The sequence below is a fragment of the Protopterus annectens genome, chromosome 14.part0, assembly GCF_019279795.1.
Source record: "Protopterus annectens isolate FY-2018-M chromosome 14.part0, PAN1.0, whole genome shotgun sequence".
NCBI classification, from domain to species: Eukaryota; Metazoa; Chordata; order Ceratodontiformes; family Protopteridae; genus Protopterus; species Protopterus annectens.
Genome location: NC_056748.1, coordinates 613,744,190 through 613,759,398, shown reverse-complemented (window position 1 = coordinate 613,759,398; position 15,209 = coordinate 613,744,190). Strand labels below are relative to the sequence as shown.

The 15,209-nt window shown below is 38.3% G+C and overlaps 1 protein-coding gene across 1 annotated transcript in view; it reads right to left on the bottom strand.

Annotated features, from left to right (window-relative positions):
* The window catches only part of ALOX5 (arachidonate 5-lipoxygenase), an 825,341-nt gene that overhangs the window by 628,772 nt on the left and 181,360 nt on the right, over nucleotides 1-15,209 (bottom strand). The window contains exon 4 of the mRNA XM_044056362.1: nucleotides 14,376-14,498. Coding sequence (XP_043912297.1) covers nucleotides 14,376-14,498 — 123 coding nt within the window. The remainder of the gene's footprint in view (nucleotides 1-14,375; nucleotides 14,499-15,209) is intronic.

Here is a 15,209-nt window from a genome sequence, read left to right as displayed (position 1 = left end):
ATTCTCATCTGGAGCTCCTTCTGTGCGGAGTTTGCATGTCCTCCCTGCGGTTGAGTGAACTTTAAAGCCATGCAGGTAGTTGCACTTGTGTGTGTGCCTTTTGTGAAGGTTGGGTGCTGGGTTGGCAACTCGACACCATAAAAATCTAATACCAATCAATAGAGGAACAGTGATCTGCTGTGGCGACCCCAAACCAGGAAAAGCCGAAAGAAGAAGTTCACCTCTCCTCTTTCAACAGCAGCAGGGCCAGCCATAAAAGCAGTTTGAACTCAAATGAACTACACTGCCACAGATTTTACAGTGCAGTCTGTTACTTCCAAACTAGAATTGGAGGAGTGGCTCCTGAATGCAACTGGACTGTCAAGATCAGCTGACAAGGAACCAGTCTGAACTATCCAGTTGTGTTTTTGGGATCACACATTTCCAAGCTGAATGAAATCTGTTAACTTTTTGGTTAAAGGGGAAATGTAAATAATAAAACAAAAAACTGCCAAAAATCATCCACTTCAGAAGCTGATATTAATGGGGGAGCTTCAGCTCCCCTAGCTGCCCCAGTAAATCTGCCATTGCCACAGTCTACAGTAAACTACTTAAAAGATTTAGACAGCACTTAAAATGGCACCCGTCACACTCCAAAGTCTTTTAGGTACATGCAGGCAAGTATTGCAATATTTCCTGTCTTACCAGTAAATCAGAGGATACTCCTCTAGATAACTTCATTTTTTTCATTAATATAATGGCAATATTGTGATTTCTAACCCTTCTAAGTAACCTGTGCTCTCCATCAATTGTAGAGTGAACACAGAGTCAAGCAGCATTTAAACTGACAGACTGTAAAACACTGGAGTAAATGTGGTGGGATTTAAGAAGTTCTTATGAAATGAAGCTAAGCCATGCTTAGATCTATGAACAGTACTGAGGCAGTCATGTCTAACCAATTTTATTGATGTAGCTGCATTCATATGTGCGATGCTCGCGTCAGCTGAACTGCAGCATGCTAATCCTTGTGTTTGCTGTGTACGTATTCCTAGCTCTGTCTGTGCTCAGCCCTAAAATTCTCATGGTCACACTTACCCGTATTCACACAGCTCAGTCCCTACCAAAGAGAAGCTGCATCATGAGTCACAAATTGAAAAATAGCATATTTCTTCAGATTTTTATAAAGAAATTGTTCTGTGACCTTACTGTTCCTGCTACAGATTCCAATTTATTTGTATGTGAATACCCTTAAAAGCATATGAACAGAAGAAGCGTATCAAAATCCACAAATGTCTGCATTTATTTCTGCCACAAAAGAAGCTCTGTACTTTACAGTGGATGTGGGCATGGCCTGTCCTTTCCACTTTGATCAACTGAATTGGTAGCAACCCTATATGGGCTGGGCAAAGTGATGTCATACCCTAGTGAGTGTAGTTCAAACCCTAGTACTCCTTGCTTCAGACTTGTCCATCTCATTCTGAACCTGTTTTTCATGACCATGCAATCCATTAAAACCCAGGGTCATACCTCAAGCTGATCTGAAAAAAGTGACAAAAAATCTCCTCGACCTGGTGCAATAGTCATACCTGCAGATGTTAAAGCAGAGGGAGTCCTGAAGAAAATTAATATTTGTGGGAACTGTCTGTCTTCATTTCTACATGAAGTACTGTATTTCTTATATAATATACTATTATTTAGTGACATCTATGTACATACATTGCTTAGTATTTCTATGTGTGTGTGTCTATATGTATGTGTGTGTACATAAGAAACTCGAAATTTATGTGGTCGAGACCATATGATCGAGTTTTTGAAAATTCAAAGCTTTTGAATGGAGATCCCAGTACAGCGAGAATCAAGAAATTTACCCTTTTCTTCACTTTCGTGCTATCTCGGAGTTATATATAATCTGGAGGTGGTGTGGGGGGGGCACAGGGAGGCTTGTCCTCCTGCATAAACATAAAAAAGTAGATTTCTGTGTTGTTGTTTTTTTCGGAAACTTGATCATATGGTCTTGTCTGTATGTATTTTGAGTTTCTGAAAACTTGATCATCTCACATAGATCCATATATATATATATATATATATATATATATATATATATATATATATATATATATATATATATATATATGCACACACACACACACACACACACACACACACACACACACACACACACGTGTGTTTGTATACATAGATATATGTGTGTGTGTGTGTGTGTGTGTGTGTGTGTGTGTGTGTGTGTGTGTGTAAATATCCATACATATATCTCTTTGGGTTATGCATAGACACACACACACACACACACACACACACACACACACACACACACACACACGTAGAGAGAGAGAGAAAGATCAACAGCAACTTGTTGAACCCAGAGAAATTCTGGGATAGATGTTCAAAAATCAGTTGATCGGACATGCCCACAGTGTTTCTGTGTGAGATCATAGTGCAGTGAGGAGCAGGGAGTTTGCCCCTTCCCTACTGTTCTGCAATCTCGGAGTTTGTATATACAATTAGGAGTGGTTGTGGTAGGGGGTGTATAGGGGCTTGCCCCACCATAAAAAAAAAATAATTCTTTTGTTGCCTCCATTTTGGTAGGCTGGTGATTAGCAAGTTACATTTGATCAGTTGCCATTCGATAGAAGACATTTTTAATGCGTTGATGTGCACAAACACACACACACACACACACACATATATATATATATTATATATATATATATATATATATATATATATATATATATATATATATATATATATATATATATATATATATATATATATATATATATAGATAGATATAGATATAGTGCAGTAGTAATTCTTTATAGGTTAGCCAAGGCAGCAAAACTGAAATCGATCATACAGGTTGTAAAACAAGCGGAACTGTTGCCATATCACATTCATATCTGAATGTTTGTTTGCTGTATTTGTTATACATCGCAGCTCAGTGTGACTGTTTTATTTTATTAATTGTACTGCTGTTGGTATATTAATTGTTGCCATCAACACCTTTTTTCCTATCTTACTTGGGGCCAGGGTTTCACATTAACACTGGTCTGTGACCAAATAACATAGATCCAACATTTACACCACAGAGTATCTAGTCCCAACATGGCATATATTCATAAAAGTTAATTCATTAAATATTGATAATCTTCAAGCTGTTATGCAGAAATGTATTTTAAAAGGTATCATTATGTTGCACCATCATGTAAATTGCTAATGAAAACGTATTTCTGGATTTCCGGAAGTTTCCTTAGCTTCAGCAATGGCTACACACAGAGGCACCATAACCAGCACAAAATACAGATTTGCTGTCTATTAATGTAAACTGCAGTGCTTTTGTCCACAATGAATGACATGAAGAAATAATATGAAAATAACACTGCAATACCATAAAAGAACTGCCAGTGAAAAAGAAACATATTAAGAGATCCACATTTATGGCAATAATTCTTTGCAGCTTAGAGTGGATACCTGAAAGGTGTCTGCAGGCAAAGCAACATCTGCATGACTCTGGCACTCATGAAATTGACTATCTGTTGAGGTTGCCATAGTTGCAAATTTTTCCCCAATAGATAGATTAACAGATCACTTCTCCTCCTCCCAGCACAAACATTTGGTGCCTCTAAATGTATGAACCCCGGGATGTTCAGTAATGCCCTTAGCAGTTTATTTAAAGCAAAACATTCCCTGCATACAGCAAAGGTATACAGAACATTATTGTTTTCTAGGGCAGATACCTTATCAACTTTACAAACATATTTTTACAAAATAACTATTTCCTATACATGTACAGAATAACGTGTTGCATTTTCTAAGAGCAAAATAATGGATTACTGTATACAGAGCAGTGAAAGATGAAGTGGGAATGTTGACATACTTTAAGCTTTATTATTAAAGATGTTAGAAACAGGAAATATTGAATTGCGCTAAGTCAGAAGGCACATAAGTTTAGAATGAGTAAACCATTCATTTTTCTTCCTGTTTTTTTTTTCATAACTCTACAGCCCCAAAGAAATCAATTGAAAAATGAGCAGCACCAGCACAGAGATGTCCCAGCTGGTTTCATGACCTCATAAATAAGACAAATAGTCAAGAAAAAAAAAAAAAATATATATATATATATATATATATATATATATATATATATATACACATATATAAAACATTAAAATTAAGGTAGCATTGCATAACAAAGTATCAACTGGTCATGCTGTCATAGTGATAACATCATCAGCATGTCATCAGCACACATAGTGACTTGAGTTTTATATAACTGTATTATTGCAAGCTACTAAAGTGAAAGGATGAAAGGAATGCACTGTATAAATAAGTGCTTTGCTAGTTAAAGCAGATCTGTCACTAAAACAGCACTTCTCTGTATTTCTTTGCAGACTATGACATTTCATTGCAGAACTTAATGTAGTTACTCATTCCTATTACACAAGAAGCAGTAATACCAATGACCTCAAGTGGCACTTGCCAGAATTCATTCATTCATTGCTTAAGTACTTGCAAAATATGCAACATTGTTTAATGACACTTACAGAGTAAAGAATGAAATGTTTATTTTTCTGTCAAAAGGGATTTGCTACTTAAAACTTAAGAGTCTATTTGTTCTCTCCATAGGTCTGTCTCTGTCTCTCTCTCTCTCTCTCTCACTCTCTTTCACTCATTTATTTTTTCTTTTTCTTTTTTCCTTTTACATTCTATTTTCTTCTGGTCCAGGGGTACCTGGGTCAGCTCAGCTGCAGGATTCCCAGCCAGAACCCAGAGAGAACACTTAACCCCTCCCCCTGCCCAACTGGGAACAGCTATATAGGAAGGGCCCCATGGTATGAGGCAGCCTGGTAAAATAGGACACAAGGCTTCAGGATGTGGTAGCAGCTGTTGCTGAGATGGCAGTGGAGAAGAAATGGTGCCCATAACAGTCTCTCATCCACCAGGAAGAAGGCTTACTGACCCATTAACTTCTGGCCATCAAGCAACAGGAGGCCTCCACCCCCACAGCATCAGGGTTACCCAGCCCAGGTATATCATGGTGGGGCAATATTTGTGGTCCTCCAGACAAGAGTGGAGGCTGCCACCCCAATTTCCTCATCTTCCCTTTGTGCCTTTCTACAATCTGTATAACCAGTAAAATGAAGCAAGTAGTGTCAGAACAGTCACCAAAAAGCTCCAGAATGACAGACACCACTGTTGAAAGCACCATAAAACAAACCCTTTGGTATAAAAAGCAAGTTTTAATCTGTTTTAATGCAAAAAACTACAAATACGTTTTTGTCCAGCAGACTTCATCAGATAACATTCAGTAATGATTTGTTTTATGGTGCTTTCTACAGTGGTATCCATCATTCTGGAGCTTTCTGCAATCTGTATGCCTTGCCCCTCCTCCCACTGTCAGCCAACCTTACTGTTCCTGTCTGTTTTGCCTATATTCAACATTTTTGTGAAAAAAAGGATTTATCTCTTTCCTAACCATCTCTCCTATGTACTCTGTTCTTCCTTCTCCAACTTCCCTTATTAAAAAAATGGAAAAATAGGAGTCTAGCCCAACAAAAACATAGTACCCATCCTCAACCACCTCCACCTGCATAATCCTTATATAAATGTTCCTCTTCTGTTTCCCTTGTCTGATCTCTCCCCTATTTCCAGCCATTCTGTTTTTCCCTTTTTCAACCTCAAGAAAGCCATAACATGATGTCTCTATAAGGATACACACAGAGTAAATAAAAAAAATCTTACAACAGTTTGGGTAAGCTGTGGGCTGACAGTGTATGCAGTATCTCATGGAAATTCTCAAAAGGTCTATGCTGGCTCACACTCACAGCCTTCTGCCTAAAATAAATGATAGCATTCATGATTTTACATGCATGCATACATACATACAGACTTTTCCACACATAACTACATTCATTTCTTAAGAGATGATGCTATTTCAGATGTGTGAAACTGCAGTGGGTGTTTTTTCACAAGGCTCAGAAGTTCTTAAATTAGTGCCACTTTTTTGCATGAATTTTATAAACAGCAGTACGATTTGCAGATTCTTGTTATGCATCTGAAAAGACTAGTGCTATGAATACCACCCATATTATTTTTGATATGGCTATCACAAGCAAGGAGTATTGCACTGTAGGTACCTCTACCCACTTATCCAGTGAATTCTGTGTTTCTGTTGTCAGGTATGAAAATACTACAGCACTCTGGCACAGACACCCAATAAGGACAGCAGGTTAACTTTGATTTTGTCAGTATGTGCATAAAAAGTGAGCTGAGAGTCTAACCAGGTCCCAAGGGTCTTATCAAGTTCTGAGATACTTTAAAAAATGAAACTGTCTTTAACTGTAGCCTAGAAAAGTATTCCACTAGCTAATCTAGAACTTCAACTCAGAAGTCATAATCCTAAGAGATTTTAACATCAGTGAGCTATTAACTTATTGGGCCCCTACACATCCCTCTTTAAAACTTGTTAGTATCTCCCACTTCATCATAGAAACTACTAGAACAGATAAACACAGTGCAGGGAATGCTACTTCTATTGGATATTAATCTCTTCAGCTGAATGCATTACTGATCACCTTCTGGTCTTGGCCATATTTAAGCTTACTTAATTAAAGAAATACAAAACTTTCTCTACTCTCACAGTGTCCACAAATGCAACGTCATCTCCCTCGATGAAAAATTATCAAGTGTCAACTTTTCTCTTTTACACTCCATTCCACCAGATGAAGCTGCATTCTATTTCAATCAGCTCCTCCTAACCATGACTAATAAATTCAAACTCTTTTGATATGAAAGTCAAATAAATCAACTGTCATTAAATAAATAAATAAACAGTTTTTGTGCATTATGACTTGTCTAGATTACCTAAAAATTAAGAAACTTAAGGCTGACAGGGGCCACATATGTCAGTTATGTCATGACAACACAGAGGTCCAGTGGTTATCATTGTCACCTCACAGCAAGAGGTTCTCCAGTTCGATTCTCGGCTGGCATGCCTTCTGTGTGGAGTCTGCAAGCCCTCCCTGCATTTTCTTGGGTTTCCTCTGGGTGCTCCAGTTTTCTCCCACATTCCAAAGACATACATCTGGAGCATTTCACCATGGCCCTCCACTTAAAATGGGCTCTGTCCCAGTCAGACTTTCCCAGTAAACAAATGTTAAATAAATAAATCTTGTAACACCAATGATTTCAGCAAGTTTTCCACACCACAAAATGACATAATGAAAGCCACCCTCACTGGCCAAAAAAAAAAGTATTTTATTGAGAAGCCAAGCTTATACTTCCTTTCTTTCCACAAATTTTTCTTGAAAGTCAAGTCAGGGACCTACAGTTATAGAAAACCTCCCACCAGAATTTTTAAAAATGACTGCTTCCCCCGCTGTCTAATCAATCACTACAATTCTAGCAATCCAATATGGATGACATTATATCCCGTTGCAACACCAGCTGCCACTTGATGATCCTCATTATTTTAGTTTTGTGTCACTTAAACAGAATGAACCCCAACTCAAAAATTGTATTAGGCTTAAAAGCATACCCTGGTTCAGGCTTCACATCAATGCCATGATGTCTCACAGAGATAATATCTGGTCTTTCAAAAGATATTCCAGACTAAAAGCTAATACCATTATGAAACTTGTATCCAAGTGAAAACCACTAATCACTATGGAAATAAAACTTCTCTCTTTGGCAGCATTGCATATTCTCTTAAAAGTCTAAAGATATTCTTGTATAATGTAAAACTGGTCCATAATCATGGTCCATAATCATAAAGAGAACTCTTCTGTTTTCCCATTTGATAGCACTGAGGTGGTATAAAATGTATAGCATTTTTCATGACATTACAGAAGACCCTGGCAGCTACTCAAATCACTGACACTTATACATTTCTGCAGTGTGACTATCCTGCCTTCACCTTACAAACACTCTCATCAGGTTTAGTTTACACATTTCTCTGTAAGTTAAAACCTTTGCCAGATTCACTTAACAACATATCTACTGAATCCTTTAAAGATTTCAGCAAATCCTATTTCTCACCACAATTTGAAGTAGAACTTTGTTCCTGTTATCTGAAAAAGGATATTGCACCCTCACTTGAAGGAGTAATTATAGTTATAGCCAACTATTACTGTCCCATAACTCTCTCATCTCTCTTATTAAAAATGTAGATAAATGTAACAATTCACAGCTATTTCAACATCTAGAGAAATACAACCTTATCTCAAATGTACAGAATGGTTTTAGACCTAACCATGGCACTGTTATTGCCCTACTGGATGGTGAGGAGTGCATTTCTGATCATCTAGATCATAGTGGAATTGTTGGATCAGGCTTCCTAAACGTCTTCAAAAAAACTTAATACTGCTGAACATACATGACATTAAGCTGTTATGGCTCTTCTCTTGGTGCTATTAAATATTTCAAAGCTATCTGAAAGAATTACATCAGTTTGATTTGACATAAAGTATGGTGCCATCTTGTAAGATACAGTACCAAGACTGATTTTTTTTATTACCTTTGTGAATGACATGGTCTGTCAATGTGATGAAACAATCTTATCCAGTACTGCAATGAATCTACAAAATCCTTCTTGAACATAAAATAATTACAGCAACCGGTGAAATTGCGGTACAGATTTATTTTACTACAGTTATGACTTAAAACTATGAGACTTCAGAGTGACTCTGTTAAAACCAGAACCAAGTCATTCTCAGGCAAGTGCCAAAATTATCGTCTTTCCAGTTTTGTTATACTATCCAAAGACTATTCCATTATCTACTTGATTCAAATGCCTGACATACCTTAACTATTTAAAAAGATCACCATCTGAGAAAGTTATCTCAGCACAACTGCTTGGCCACCTCAATGAGGATAACAAATTGTGCTTTGATAAATTCAAGCATAATGCTGCATCAAATAATCTGGATAGGTTATAGACAACTCAATCATTTTTCTACTATAGTGCTCAGTTGTCTACCAAACATTTGTACTTTATCCATTCACTTCTATTTTCTGCATATTTTCTAAGTAACCTGAAATGTCCACTAGTCTATAAGCTTGATCTGGTGCACAACAGCAAAGATAGATTTGCTTCAGGACATCGCTGTAGAACATATTCCTGCTTAGCTTTTTGTAGCCTTTGATAGCTAGAGTTTAGCTAACAGTTGTCCCTTGCTCAGTAATATGTGCTTATAAATTCATGTGCCATCCCAGGTTTCCAGCTGTGGCTGATACTCTAGCATGGTGCAACATGGACCGAAAATGTCTATTCTTCTACTGGACAAGTAAATGCGAAGACTCTCACTATCCAGTATATGTTGGCTAGCTCTGAAAGAAGCTACTTTGTTTATAACAGCTCTGAAAAAAAAATCTACCAATATAGTGGAGCTGCTACTGTAGTGTAACAAAGCATTTATCACTTTAAATTTAAACTGTGTACCAGGTACACTCATTAACTAAGTAGCAGCTTACAGATTGCCTACAATATCTTGCTTTCGCTGATGCAAGTTTAATTTGTAGTACGTGTGTGCTACTATCTCATTGCTTGTCCTTTGTAGACTGCAAAGCTTATGTGCTAGCTGTATCGGTCATGTTTATATATACTACTCTCTCTCTCTCTGAAAATGTATTTGCACTCCCATGTATCTCTATAACATATGTAATAAATGTGTAAGCCATGGTAATCATTTGAAATGTCAGGACCCATTAGAGTGAGTCCCAAAACAAGGAGACTGAATAGCTGAAAAAACAGACTTCCATATACTAAGTCCAAATCAGAAGAGAAAAGAAGTATAAAAGAGAAGAGGGCTGCTGGAGAGTCTCTCTTCTCCAGCAGTTTCAATATTTTTTTTCTCCTGCATTTCAGCACTTGGCATTTCTAGTGCCAACATTTCAATAGGGAGATGTATGCCATGCATAAGCCATCAACTCTCTTAAAAGTAATGGAGTATTGTACAATTTTTAAGCAGTTTACTGACTTTATTTGAGCTGCTTGGCATGTGGCAGTTTTCATCAGTTGCAAAAAATCCTTAATAATATGACATTATTGTACAATTATGATGCTGACAAGATTTCTAATGGACTTTAGGCAATTGGGTTTAATGTTCTTGACCTTCAGATCTTGCTCAATACTTTGGTAGACACCCAAACATAAGGTTTGCTTTTTGTTTTTGTTTTTTTTCCAACATCTTTATTAAATATCCATATATGACAAAGGAGTACAAAAATACAATGGAAGGAGGAATCTAGTACAGAAAAGAGTAAAATCCCAAGAAGGGAAGACATCCCTGATCAGCATCAGCAAGAAACTACGATCCCTCATAAAATCATCCAAGGCTAGCTTCGAAAGAAAAATTGCCATGTACTCCAAAGATAACCATAAGGCATTCTTTAGCTATGTCAAGAATTTAAGTGGCAATTCCAAGATCTGCTCGGAGTTAGTGCAGAATGGCACAAAATACACTGAAATGACTGATATAGCCAACATCCTGGAAGACAGGTTCAGTGCAAACATCACCCCCCTCTCATCCCCAAAAGGGCCCATAACTATACCAGAAGTATGTAGTGACCCTGAAATCACAGACACTCAGGTTAAAACAGCTCTCTCCAAAGCCAAAAACACAGCATCGATTGGACTGGACGGTGTCCCAGGCTGCGTCCTACATGAGCTCAAAGATGAACTAACCCTTCACCTAAACACTGTTTAAACTCAGCCTCTCCACAGGCTATGTGCCCACAGAGTGGCGCACAGCAAAGGTTATTCCACTCCACAAAGGTGGAGCCACAATGGACCCCAGGAACTATTGCCATATAAGCCTGACTAGCTTGGTCTGCAAAGCTATGGAGCACATCATCATGGATCTCATTAACAGAGACACTGGAAACCTCCAAACACTGGACCCTACACAGTTCGGCTTTGTTAAGGGCAGATCATGCCTCCTAAACCTGGTGGACTTCTTTGAGACAGTTACCAAGGCTATAGACGAGGGAAAGGTGGTCCACACAGTTTACCTAGACCTCGCAAAGGCCTTTGACACCATTCCCCACTCAGGTATTCTAGACAAGCTCACCAGCCTGAACATAAACCCCTACATCACAAGATGGGTTGCCAACTAGCTCATGGACAGAGCCCACATGGTAAGAGTTGTGGGAGCTAGGTCTGACTCTAAACCGGTTACAAGTGGCATTCCCCAGGGTTCAGTCCAAGGACCCCTCCTGTTCGGCATATACTTCTCAGAGGTACAGGCAAGCACAGGAGGACTATGGCTGACAAAGTTCACAGATGACTGCAAACTAGGGGCTATAATTGACTCTCCGGCTGACACAGACATCCTCCAAAAGGGTTTCACTGAGACAGATACCTGGTGTCAAAACCATGGCCTCAAGCTAAATTCCAAAAAGTGCATAGTCATCCCCTTTGGAAAAAACAAAGTACCCACAAACTACCACATAGGTGGTATCCCCCTAAATACGGAAGACATAATAAGGGATCTGGGGATCCAAGTAGATAGTAACCTCTCCTTTGATAATCACATTGCCAAAGTGGTTAGAAAATCCTTCTATGTGGCCCACGTAATCACAAAATGGTTTGCATCCAGATCGAAAGAGGTCATTGGGCCCCTCTATGCATCACTCATCAGACCCATCATAGAGTACAATGCCCTATTTGGGATATACCTTACAAAACACCTGAAACAACTGGAAAGACTACAGAAGTACCTCAACAAGAATTTCACTGGCCTCAAGCAGATACCCTATGCAGCTCAACTGAAGAAACTCCAGCTGTACTTGGTTGCATACCACCTACTCAGAGGTGATCTCTGCCTGACATACAAGGCCATGTCCAACCCAGAAGTGATGGACATGCTCCACCTAAAAAAAAAAAACATATCCCCTTGAGCCACATGCTCCAGAAATCTAAACCTCACCACAACAATAAATAGGATGTGCTGGAGGGATAGATTCCTGTCCCAGAGACTTCCCATGCTCTGGAACAAGATTCCAATCTACATTAGGCAGAGCTCCTCGCTAACCCTCTTCAAGAGAAACCTTGACAAGTGGATGGGGAGCAGAAAGTTTACCCTAAGGATCACTTCAATGGCTCTGCTGGACAGAGGCACAGGGAACTAATCTAAGGGGGCGGCGAAAGCCAACACATTCTGGCTAGGCTTATAAATGCCTTCGGGCAGATAGCCTAGTACCTACCTATGAACCTATGAACCTATAATCTTACATTTATATAAATGAAAAACATACAAAATATCACTTTAGTTGCAAACAGCTTACATCACAGACACCACTGAAACAACTGTAGTTGTAAACATTATAGTTACTTATAAACATTTTCGTCATTGTCAGTTAAGCATTATACAACTCATTCAAATCCTGCCCTGCATATACTGTTCCCTCAATTCCCATTTTTTCTATGTAATTTGCTCCTTCCCTTTTCTAAAGATTCAAGTTCCAGTTGTTTTATCTCTGTTCCTATATTCATTCTTTCTAGTAAAGTTGGTCTAGACTTTGATTTCCATTTTCTAGTAATTGCTTTTTTGTCAGCCACCATAATTAGACTCAGCAAGGCTTTACTATGTGTAGGCAATTCCAATTCTGTAGCATAACTCAAAAAAATCATCTCCCCAGTCAATCCAATTCGCTCACCCAGCATCTCCTACAGAGCGGTCCGCAGGGAATCCCAAAGGTCTGCCAGGTCATCACACCTCCAAAAAATATATTCCCATCTACCTGTTTCTTGCCCATCACACCTACAACATTTTCTGTCCACCTGAGGAAAAATTCTTTGTGTCTACTTGGAGTATAAAAATACCTATGTATACATTTCCAGGCAATATATATATATATATATATATATATATATATATATATATATATATATATATATATATATATATATATATATATATATATATATATCCCCACCCAAAACTAAAGTTTGTCTGAATATGAAGTGTTGCCTGTTCCAGTAAACTGGCTTGATGCAGACATGGAAAAAGTATTAAGAGTTCATTGGAATGTAGTACTATGGATTCTAAGTAGCTGTTGATGACTTATAACAAAGCTGCAACTGACAGACAAACAAATTGCTCCACTTTATGTATGAGATATCAGCTAGGCTTCTAAATTTTGGTATGCCAGTGATGATTACAGTCTCACCTGAATAGTAACAAATGTGCCAGGCAACAATGATAAAAAATGGTTAAAAAGAGTGTTCCTTCATGAATGATTTCTAAGACATTACATTTAGCCTATTTTTAAACATAGCTGCCTGTCTGTCCTATTCTTGCCCAGTTCCTATTTTCACTTTAATGAAAGTGAGTATTAAACTCTAGCACAGACTACACCGCCATTTCCCATCTTCAAAGTGATCCATATTTTCTGCTAACCTATTACAGTTTATACCCTTTCATATTTTATTTTCCCCTTGCACTTTTATCTTTTTTCATACTTCATCATTTTCTTTTTACTGTAAGTATTTTTTCCTGAGCAATACCCCCTACCATCAACTTTGCCCTCTGATTACATCTTCCTCCTGACCCATAAGTCTGACTTGCCCATGCAGTGGGGCCACCCACAAAGGGAGAACCCAGGGGCAGTGATTTATACCATTTAATGCAACAGAGAAACTGAGTTACTCCCAGTGTGGCATCATTACTGGTACCTGCTAAGAGGCCAGACATCATATAGTATTAGCAGAGTTGACAGTAACAATCCATGGGTACATGTTACAACACACCCTTTCCCTAACTTGAATGCAGTTTTCTGTTCTTGCTAGTGGTTTTCTGCACAATCAGGTTACCATGGTCTCTACCAGAAGATAACTGGGCAGGAAGACATAGCCACCACCCAAGATAAGCAAGGCAGCATCAAACACTATTAAACACTATTAAAATGCATTCCCACCCCCAATCCACAGCAGTTTCTGTACAGTGCAGAATCTCTACCTGAACCTTGGACACTGTAGCTGCAGTGAAAGTATCGTCCTTATGTACTGTTTTGCATCTTGGCAAATCACCATATGGGTATTCACTCTGCCAGCCTAATTCCTGCTTTATGAAATGAAGATTTCCTATCATACATTTGTCACTAGCATTTACAAACATTATAATTAAACATTTAACCATATCATTAAAGAACTGATAAAGGGTTCACCCAAAGGCAGATGAAATGCCATTTTATACTCAGACAGATGACATAATGAAACACTGCCTCTGATCTGGACCATATATTTATAAATACCCCTGTTGATTTACTAGCTACTTTTGACTGTTAGGTCCGGTGTGTTATGTTCAGCGTTCTTGTTAAATATAATTCAAAATGCAAAATTTCATCAAATATTATACAACAAAATATGCACTTACGCTTTTGTGTAATTTAGAACGAAGTCAACACCCTTCTCGCTGTCAAACTGGATGTCACGTGGAAGCTCGCTGTGAGAGTGTGCGTCGATGCTTAGAGGAAATCCTGGATGCCACTCTTTCCATCTGTGAAGAAGGAAAAAAAGAAAATGAAAGAAAAGAAGAAAAGCAGTTGTGTGCCTTTATACTCCAAGCTATACTTCCTCATTTGGTAATGGTATAAGCTATAATAGTTACTTATCTTTATATTCCAAACCACATATTCCCTTTTGGTAATGGCATATGAAGTAACAGTTATGCATCCTTACCTTGCTTACTAAATTGTCCTATTTGTAGTGTTATATTCTAAGACATACTTGGCAGATTTTCTACATTAGGTTAGCTGCATGGCTGTAAGCAATGGCAGACTTGCATTTGTGAGCATGAAAAAACTTTCAGACAATCAGACAGACTGGGTTGTACATGCAGTCAAACATCAAAAAGAGCTCAGATGGATGATTTGACATGACTGAGATCTCACTGCACTACAATATTTCATTCTTACACAAGATCATCTACCATATAACTGGTATCAAAGCTAAATGAATCCTTGTACAGGCAAGATATCTGACATCTGCATTCTAGCCTGCTCACTTACCTACAAAGTACTTGCTCATTCCAGTGGTCATAAGTCACAATAGCACTGAGCATGTACATTCTGCAGCAACTTGGTCCAGTGCTGCCAGCCATCAATATGGCTTAATGGAATAAAGCCCTGACTGTGGCTTAGGTGACTCAGGTTTAATTAGAGCTTGGGCATCAGAGGCACTGACAGGGAAGGATAGGCATGTGCATCCT